The 9,813-nt window shown below is 38.1% G+C and overlaps 2 protein-coding genes across 5 annotated transcripts in view; both read right to left on the bottom strand.

Annotated features, from left to right (window-relative positions):
* Positions 1–356: 356 nt before the first annotated feature.
* Positions 357–854, bottom strand: LOC114472600 (lactose-binding lectin l-2-like). The gene has a single exon (XM_028461915.1). It carries the CDS (start codon positions 852–854, stop codon positions 357–359), a length of 498 nt encoding a protein of 165 aa, XP_028317716.1.
* Positions 855–4,561: 3,707 nt separating this feature from the next.
* rapgef5a (Rap guanine nucleotide exchange factor (GEF) 5a) overlaps positions 4,562–9,813 on the bottom strand; it is a 41,669-nt gene continuing 36,417 nt past the window's right edge. For all 4 annotated transcript variants that reach the window (XM_028461623.1, XM_028461624.1, XM_028461625.1 and 1 more), the window contains 10 exons: positions 9,663–9,812; positions 9,426–9,523; positions 7,799–7,921; positions 7,291–7,469; positions 6,641–6,731; positions 6,474–6,524; positions 6,280–6,367; positions 6,125–6,189; positions 5,278–5,332; positions 4,562–4,929 (listed from right to left, as the gene is read on the bottom strand). In XM_028461623.1, coding sequence (XP_028317424.1) covers positions 4,811–4,929; positions 5,278–5,332; positions 6,125–6,189; positions 6,280–6,367; positions 6,474–6,524; positions 6,641–6,731; positions 7,291–7,469; positions 7,799–7,921; positions 9,426–9,523; positions 9,663–9,812 — 1,019 coding nt within the window. In that variant the 3' untranslated portion in view covers positions 4,562–4,810. The remainder of the gene's footprint in view (positions 4,930–5,277; positions 5,333–6,124; positions 6,190–6,279; positions 6,368–6,473; positions 6,525–6,640; positions 6,732–7,290; positions 7,470–7,798; positions 7,922–9,425; positions 9,524–9,662; position 9,813) is intronic.

Genomic DNA, 9,813 nt, shown 5'->3' with positions numbered 1-9,813 from the left:
ATGAAGTGTTTTGTTGGTGAGAAACACTAATGTTATGTTGATAGGAGTAACTGTTGATGCATGATAGACATGAAGGCTGTGTTAAGAGTTTTGAACATGTGACCAGTTTGGACCAATGCTTGTTAGCAATGGAATGGTCAATGGTTTGGGTGAAAAACGAGAATTGAAGAGAAAACACACGGCAACATTTAATTGTGACAAGTTACTTTATATTTCAAATTGTTTGAGAGAAAAAAAAAACATTGGTTACATGAATGTTTACGTATAGATCCAAAGCCTAATTGAACTAAAAGCAGGAGTTAAGCAGCTGTTGAAGCTTTATACATCCATCTATGACACTTAAATGCTCAGTGTCTTTATGGACAGGCTGTGCGAGAAGCGCAGACAAAGGGAAGCAAGTTAAAACACATAGAGTGCTTCCATTTCCACTCTGAGCCCCAGTTGGTGTGGACACAGTGCTGTAGTCCATCATCATCGTTCCTTGGCTCCACGGTTTCCCAGTACACAAAATTGACCTTGGATCCATCGGACCACATCCATCTCTCGTCCTTGTGATTGTCACTGAGCCCAATCCAGGTGTGTTCCTGAGCTGGGTCTAAGTTCTTAATCAGTGAGTTGACGAATGCATGCTCCTCCAGGCTGTGGATGGACGCCAGGTTGGCTCCTTCTGACAAACACTGGAGCTCCGCATCCGCCCAGCTCATAGCTGTAGCGATGTACTTGTAGCACCGACTCCTGAAAGCGAACCAATACATGGAACATTTCCCACGTCGCAGCTGCACCTCCTGCTCGTGTTCCGAGGGCGACACGTCAGCCAGACAGAGGCTAAAGAGGAGGAGAAACAAGACGGCCATGCTGGACGAAGTCCCTCAATCTTACGATGGGTTGATGTCACGTTGAAGTTGACCTGCTCAGGTGGAGGTTTGAAAGAAAAGTGGCACCTGTTTGAGGGAGCTGGTTTTTTATAGACGTTAGTATTACCACCTTTTCATGAACCTTCTGCTTGATAAAAGCCTCTTTTGTGTTTCAGATAACAGTGGAAAGGCTTGAGTTTGACCCCTCGACTTAAATACCACAAATTTCACACCTGCATTCTTCACATAATGTTTGCGTTTCTATTTACAATGGGGTCTATTCTCCCATGTGAGTAAGTCAAAAAAGCCACCCAGCGGCGCGGTTTTGGGTTGCGTGCTGTTCTCCCCCTGTACTTAAGTCAGTCGCTGCGCGCCTCAAATCCCAGTTACGCGCGATGGGCGCGTCAGGAACCTGGACCGGAGAATACGCGCAGTAGAGGAGTGCATAAAAAGCGCTTAAAGCTGATATCCGGAGTCTCTGAGAAATCTATGTCTATGCATGATTCTTTTGAAACGTTTGCATGTTGTGCTTTGAAAGAGTTGCACACTTTCATGCTTTAATGCAAACGTTAATGGGTTTAGATACGCTGATAATAATATTAATATTCAATATGATTATCTAAACGGACCAGTGGAGTGAACGGAATAGTCGCAGCTCTCTCTCTAAACGACTCTGGTTTAGGTCAAGATAATATGTGGGCGGGGCCATTACATACATTTTGATTAGCTAAAAACCGACATGTTATGTAACTGAGATTATGAAGTTGCACCTTGTAGAGGTGGTGTGGTTCAAGGGTAGAGTCAGAGAAGGGGCAGATGTGTTTTAATTCAGGAAATAACAAATTCAGGTAGTTATTAATTACAAATGAACACTGATTCAGTGGCATTCCCAGATTTGCCTAAAAGTGGATCAAGTTTAGCACAAAGACAGCAGGACTAATTCAATCATAAACCTCAGAACCAAAAAAAAAAAAAAAAAAAAAAAGTTTGGATTGTCCGTGAGATTTCTGCTGATACACATTATGTATTAAATCAAGATACCACACTTCTGGACATATCACAGAAAACCTATCATTTATTCGTTTTCAGTAAAATTTAGACATAGGAAAAAGTCGTTTAAAAAAGACTGGTGGAGGTTACACATCGAAATACGTATTGCTTTTTGGCTGACATTTTTCCATTTACAATAGATAAATAACAACATAACAAATTTAGGCAGAAATTTACACACCAACAATATTGTAACCATACAAATCCTCCCTGTCTCGCATTGTCAACTTTGTGTACTTTTTTTTTCTTTTTAGCTTCATCATGCAAACAGGTTTTTAAACAACATTGTTAAGTTAAAAATAAAAACTTTCATGAACTCAAAAAACACTGAGAAAAAGCCTCCTCTTGGGGGGTTTTCTTCTTCTTCTATGGCAAAAAAAAACAAGAAACGTCATCACCTGGATCATTTATATGCTGCCATTACGTGGTTGCAAAACAATATTGCAAGGACTTTTACATTCCTGCCGAGCAGCTCTAAAACTGCTTTTTCTCAAGTGTGAACGTCTACATTGTTCAATCTCTGAGCAGCATGGCACAAAAACTGAGACAAACTACCTCTGAAGCACTCCAGTAAACTATATTGTACAATAAATAACTTGTATAACAGCTATTCTGCTCCTGGAGCATTGTGAACAGGTGTGTGTGTGTGTGTGTGTGCGTGACTGTGCGTGTGTGTATGCGTGACCACGACATGGCCTTCCTGTGACACTGAAAATAACAAATCACAGCTCTGCTCTATGAACTCTGACAGTCAACAAATAACCACTGACTTCAATAAAAAGATGATAAGTTAAAGGAGCTAAAAATATAATGCAATAGGGTCACCATTTACATCTTGTATTCTTTTTTGGCTACTTTATCAATTAGAACGTTAAAAATTTCAGATTTCGCAGTCATATAAAATCAATGTTGTCTGAAAAGTCAGCTGAAGAAAACAGAGAGTGACTCATCAATGCACAACTTCACACTTGTTGTTTAACGCTAACAAGTCACTATAGACTTATATGTACCTTTAGGGACATTTTTGCTCTCTTTATGGAACACTTGCAGGTGAAAACAATTTCTCTCTCAACTTATTAAAACACGGTATACATTGATAATAACATTTCAGATTGAATCTCATAAAACAAAAGTTAGGAGTTTAACAGTTAAGATGCAAGTTTAAAGACTTAACATCACCAATGTTAAAATGAATGCTTCAGAAAGCAAAAAAAAAAAAAAAGACTTTGATGGAGAATGGAGACTAGATTAATTTATTACCATTATTTCACAAGCGTCCCATATATTGTTTTAATTAGACTGCATTTAAAAATTATTTAAATTCAATTTAGATTCATGTTAATCTGAGAGTGAAAACAACAGTTTAAAAATGAAAAGTAACTGGCATGTTTGTTGGTTTTAAGCAGGGCAAAATGGTTTAAGAGAAAATAAAAATATTGGTTATTTGACTTATCCACGCCAACATGTATTTCAAAATATAAACAATACAGGGACTTTATGTTTTTAAATGTTGTTCCTTTATGTCATGATGAAAAAGCAGCTCAGTGGTTTGAGAATCTTATTGACGTTTTTCACTGCATTGCCCTTCCCTCGTTTTCTTTTGCACACAACTAAGCAGAAATGTACCTCTAAATTGACCTGATGGGAGGCATTACAAAATCAAACACTAAAAGGTTTACAAACACAAAAGAGTACTTCTAGTAAGCATCATAATTGCTGGATTTCCTAAACGCTTCCTTTCCTCTGAAATTGTACTTTTCTGGTCTGATCCCTCAGATACAATAGATGCTTTCCCCAAGTTTTTGGGATGATGCCATGATTTCAGAAATGCTCGAGAACCCATAGAAGATTACTTTAAGCAACGTGTCGTGCAGTGAAAGTTAAGAATTATTAATGCAAATACTAAAGTTGATATTAAACTCACAACAGATCATTGACTTCCTTGTGCTTCTCGGTCTCTCCCAGTTGTGTTTCAGTTCTGAGTTTGAGTTTCCATACAATCCCACTTCAGTCACTCGTCATCACAAATCAGTCCCTGTCTGAGAGACCGCTCAGTGAATCCCTCGCTTTGAGTCCAACTCTGGAAAAACAACTACAAACAGTAGATCTACGCCGCAGAATCTCTACTCTACTTTGGCACTGAAGAATGTATAGGTCCATTATATACAATGTAAAACTGTGAGCATCTATTTACACAAGCATGAGGCCAAAATATTCACATGGACTTCAAAATGAAATGAGAGACCAATAACCTTCAACGTTCCACTGATTTTTTTTTTTAAAAACTCCGACATGATCAGACGAGTTCAGGTCAGTCAGTGCAACTCATACCTTCATAAAAGCTATCAATCCTGAGCCTTTTATGGCAACGCAGGAGAAGTTTCAGAAATGTTCAAAGTAATCCAAATTACTCCACGTCTCTCGTTTGCTTGTGAGTAAAAGCTATCGAGATCTGCTGTGGTTCGATCCTTTAGCAAAACGAAAAACAACAAAAAACAGCAGATGTATTCATCTTGGCAAATGAAATGATGAAGAGGTAATCAAGTTTTGGATGACCTTCAGCAGGCGTGATAAAAGATAACAAAACACATAAATAACTAAAAATCAACAAAAAAAAAAAAAAAAAAAAAAGGACAAACTCTGTCCAATAGATACTATACAAACTAATTACAATCTCTTATCAAACTCTCGTTTTGCCTCAAATCTGCTCCAGCAGAAGCTTGACGAGTCTTTCTGAACGCTGAGCGTTCCACCATGAACATCCCAGCGCTTTTAGTCCTTGTGCCACTCTGTTGGTCCCTCATCCAGTTGCCATATAAGCACACCACACATATTTCCATTGTGAAGTGTCCTGTGCATGTTTTGTCCTTGTGCACGTGTGTGTGCGCCTGTGTGTGTGTGTGGGCTCAAGCACGGGGCTCCAGTTTGTGCGACAGTTCAAAAAGTGTCTGTTGATTGTCGATGATGTGCAGATGTTGGACACTCGCCCTCACTTCTGCACTGTCGACTCCAATCACCTCGTTGCCTGCAGACAACACACACACACACACACACACACACACATTAGCCAAACAGCTAACTGGGTCACACAAGGACACACACATCATAGGCCGTTATGAATCAAAGAGTGTCTGCAGACGGTTGCTTGGAAACTAGGAAGGGTAAAAAAAAATGTACGTTTGGTTTTTAGCTGTGCAGGTGCAGTGTAGCAACTCAGCTGTGGAGAGCCTTAGTTCACCCTTTTCTACACACATTTGTTGTTTTTAAACTCAGTTTGAACTCAAACGACCTGGATTAAAAAAACATTTATTTAAAGGTTTTTTGGAGTAAAAACAAAAAACTAAATAAAAAAATAAAAAATGGAGAGACTCACCGGGTTGGTCACTTTGACAGTGACGAATCATTCTCACCGTGTCTGCTATCATATGCTGTAGGATTAAAGGAAAACATCCTGCATCAGGCATCAGGGTGAGGTTTTCATTAGTCTCTACAGCAGTGTAACAGTCTTGCATGTTTTGAATACAATCCTGCTACAAAAATGCACAAAAACTGTTGTATTTGGAAGATCTACAGTGTAGATATTAGGTAGCTCCATGGCACAGTGAAAACAATAACTTTTTAATTGAATGCATTGTGTTTGATCAACACTCATATATACACAAAATCTCCATCTAACTCTTAATAATTTCTTAATAACTGGAAAATCAATCAACCATGGGCAGAATGGGCTTTTTAATTTTTGTTATTATATTAGTACATTTTTATTATTTCTATTTTAGTATTTTTTTTTATCTATTTTTCTACTGTAATGTGTGCACTTTTATTTAATTAACTTTCTTTTACTTAATTATGTACGTTTTCTGTTTTTTTTTCTGTCTTTGTTCAGTGTTTAAGTAATTTCCCCCTGGGATAAATAAAGTATTTCTGATTCTGATCATTCATCAAATGTCCAAGAATCCAGTACCTAATACTTTAGTTAAACACATTTATTTATTTTTAAACTGAAGTCAAGGTAAGTATTTCTTGTTTAGGTTTGTTGTGCATGAACATATAACAGATGTTTTACAGATGTTATCTCACAATGGACTATTTGTTACCCTTGATCATGTTTTTCTACACAGACTTCAAAGGTTTGAACTAAAAAAAAAAAAAAAAACACTTAAAAAAGGTTTTAAGGGAAAGATTCAGTTCCTGAGGGACACAGAGCGCGCTCGACTCACCAGCTTCTCAAAGTTGACCAGATTATCATGGAAGGTCTTATTTCCCTCATGGATGAAAGTGATGTCTAAAAGCAGGAGACACACATCAAAATATTAGCTCCTGTTCATGAGAAATGAATAGTCTTTCTACAAATCCATGTGTCTGAAAATGATACCTTTAAGAAGAAGAGGCATGAATGGGATCTTGGGAGGTTTCATCCTCTTGAAAGCTTCTCTGTAGGCTTTGTGATTCAGAGAGGGATCCTGGTAGAACAAAGACCCACAGGGACATGTAACAGTCTGACTGCAAAAAGCTAGAAAAGAGCCGACTTTAAAGCCAGCCTCTCTGTCTCTGCTCAGCAGTTCCTACCGTGATGAGCTCCAGCTCTGAAAAAAGCTTTTTGAACTTTCCTGGACATTTCTGCGAGAAAGAAAAAAAAAAAAAAAAAGGATTTCAATAAGAGCTTTGAGTTAATAACATATACTGAATCCAACACACACACACACACACACACACACACACACACACACACACACCTCCCAAGTTTGATTGAGCCGGCTGACAGCTGCTGTGTTTAGACCCATGATGATGGCAAAAGCAGAGTTCAGGTTCCTTTGAGCTTTACAGCTAAACACAAACAAATTAAGGTTACACAATGGAAAGAAATCTTAACCAGGGTTGGGGTCAATTACATTTTTTCCAGTTACAGTTACATTTCTAATTACAATCCAATTACAATCATTTTTTTATCCTCAAAAATTACTACTAATCACAATTACTGAGCCTTTAATAAATAACTTAATAAAAGTGAACCTCTCTCTCGTGTCATAAATCATCTGTAAAATACACTAAAAACAAATGTCTATAATCTAATTTATTTCCAATCTATTGGTCACCTTGTTAGGCTTCCTAATCAATGAAAATATAGGTTTTAATATTTTTGGTGTTGACATCTGAGCCTTTTTTGAGTCAGTATACCCCTCGATTTACCATTTTTTATATGGTAAAATGTGGGAAAGCTTGATATGAAACATATTAATAATTGTTAACTACATGTGTAGAACTGTACATAGAACTGTAACGTTATTCCCCAGTTTTGCGTTAAGTTATAATTGACAATTTTCATAGAATTTTCATGGCAATTACAATTAAACTACGATTACAACAGCAAAATATCATTTCTTACTGAGCGGCGATCTTGATGAACTTCTTGAGCAGCTGCACCCTCTTGTTGAGAGAGACACACATGAGTACTTCGGACATGACCCACTGCTGGACCTCGTTGCAGCGCTGCAGCAGCACCGAGAGCGCAGCTCTGTGGCTGGTGCCAGGAATGCGGCTTAGTGTGTAGTAGACCAGCTCATGCTGTGTGGAAACAACACATTTATGTCTTTGCATGTTCTGCTACTCCTAACGTGTACAGCCAATACTTTGCAATCATTTAAGTGTAGAATATGTTAAGGTGTCATCTCAACGTGTCAGACTAATATCTCAGCCTCGTAGGATGCAGCTAGTGCCCGACACTGCAGCTCATCCTAAAAGCGGCTCAGCTGCAGACTCAGCTCTTACTTTGGTCTTGCGGAGCATTTGCATCTTTAATGCTGAACATTTCAGCCTGTCATGAATTTATTAAAGACGAGCTGTGCAGATGTGTGTGTGTGTGTGTGTGTGTGTGTATGTGCATGTGTGTGTACCTCGTGAATGGATTTAAAGAGGCTCCAATCCAAGTGTGTGAGAGCAGCTGCCACATCCCAGGTGTTGATGCCCAGGAGTCGTACGGTCCTCCTGCTGAGCTCAGCGTTGTCCGTTAAAGGAGGCTGCAAATGGAAACACAGGTAAAGAATATTAATAGCATGCATACAAAGAGGGATACAATGTTTCAGTGTATTCGAAAAAGGTATTTGTGCATATATAACATTTAGTTTTTATGAGTCAGTTAAGTTTTAGGTTATTATTTACTCATTGTAAGCATTTTTAAATAAACGCTCAAGATGTTTGTCTTCCTTACATCCTGATTGAAAAGTGAAGGAACCAGAACACCCAAAAATAACCCACAGATCATCTTGTTTTCTTTATGACAAATGTAATGTATTACAAAGTGTAATATAATAAGCCTCAGCAATAACAATCTACCTCACTTTTGTAAATATCTTTTTTTATGGCAGCTTTTGCACTCAACCTGATTTTTTCTTTTGCACTCTTATCTTTGTTTCTTATTTATTCTATTTAAAATGCTTGTTGTTTGCACTGACTGAAGGGCTTTTGCAATTTTGTTGTAACAAATGTTCTATTCTATTCTAACTGATGCATTCCTCATGAATGTGATGCTTAACGGGAAAATTGGAAGTCAATTAAAGTCAGCCAGCCATTCACCATCCAGAGGCTTTTAGTCATCAAATTGATGATAATGACACTTAAAAACAAAAATGGACGTAGTTGGGGCACTAAGAGCTCTGATTTAAGCCTTTTACTACTGATAAAACCAAACATTAATATTTGGTATTTGGTTGTATTTTCATCTCAAGTTAAATTACCCACAAAAAAAGCTCCCAAAATAAACACGAATGTTACTTTTACTTAGTTGCCTTTAACAGCGCATTGAAATATAACCTGACATTCAGGATTAGCTGGAGGTTAAACATTTCCTATGTTAAGTCCAGAAAACGTAATAATAATAAAATCAAAAATACAACTAAGCTCCACTTGGGAAAGCTTGCCATTACAATTTGTTGCTCTTGTCCTTTCACAGCTGGTAAATTAAATCAACTGATTTACTCTTGAGCAAGCATTTACATCAAGCACCTGGTGAACAGCCTGTTTATGCTGTGGCACACAGGCAAAAAACACTCTTGCTGATAATGATAACGCAGGAGCGTCAAACTCATTTTAGTTCAGGGGCCAAATATGGACCAGTTTTAACTCAATTGGGCCACTGATTTTAGGTGGGGGGGCAATTTTAACATCATTGTATATCAGACATTCACTTTATAAATTCTTCAATTTATAACCAATTTTTGTGTAGTTTAAAGGAATTTTGTGGAAAAATGTAGACATATATATATATATATTTTCATTTGCTTACATATATATAAGCAAATGAAAACGGCAAGCCCATAAAAATATTGTGCAGTTTCATTTTATTTGTGAATTTAAGAAACAGTATCTACAAACTGGATAATCTGGTAATTTACACAATAATTTCTCTGTAATTTTTACCGTCCCCCGTGGGGCGAATTTGATGCTCTAAAGGGCCAGATTTGGCACCCGGATCTTTGTTTGACACGTGTGATAAGGAGAAAGGAGGAAAACACTTTAGCGTACCAAGATCTCTGTGAGATCCCTGCGACAGGCCACGAGCTTTCCCTGTGGGGTCAGAGACTCTGAATACACGCAGTCGCTTGGTTGCAGCATTCGTCGCTCTGCAGGAAGGAACACATACAGGAAAACAGGATATTCATTTCCAACCTCATCGTTCATTTAAATCAGCTAAACAGAATATCTAAGATAACTTGAAACACAAACATCTACTGATTTCTTATGGCTGTGTTTTCTCGTTACCTCCGGTCTGCAACACCACAGCCAGGATCATGTCTTCATCTGCTTTGTCCATTTTTAGTCCCACAATCCGCAGCAGCTCGTGGGCCTCCAGTGACGGGTGAGTTTGGACACTCAGGTAAGAGTCAGCACTCACATACACACAGCAAATGAC

Source organism: Gouania willdenowi, chromosome 11 (genome assembly GCF_900634775.1).
Source record: "Gouania willdenowi chromosome 11, fGouWil2.1, whole genome shotgun sequence".
NCBI classification, from domain to species: Eukaryota; Metazoa; Chordata; class Actinopteri; order Blenniiformes; family Gobiesocidae; genus Gouania; species Gouania willdenowi.
This window is presented reverse-complemented; position numbering and strand designations above follow the sequence as displayed.

Excerpts from the sequence above, each read along its gene's own strand:
- LOC114472600 (XM_028461915.1), bottom strand. The coding sequence starts at position 854 with ATGGCCGTCTTGTTTCTCCTCCTCTTTAGCCTCTGTCTGGCTGACGTG.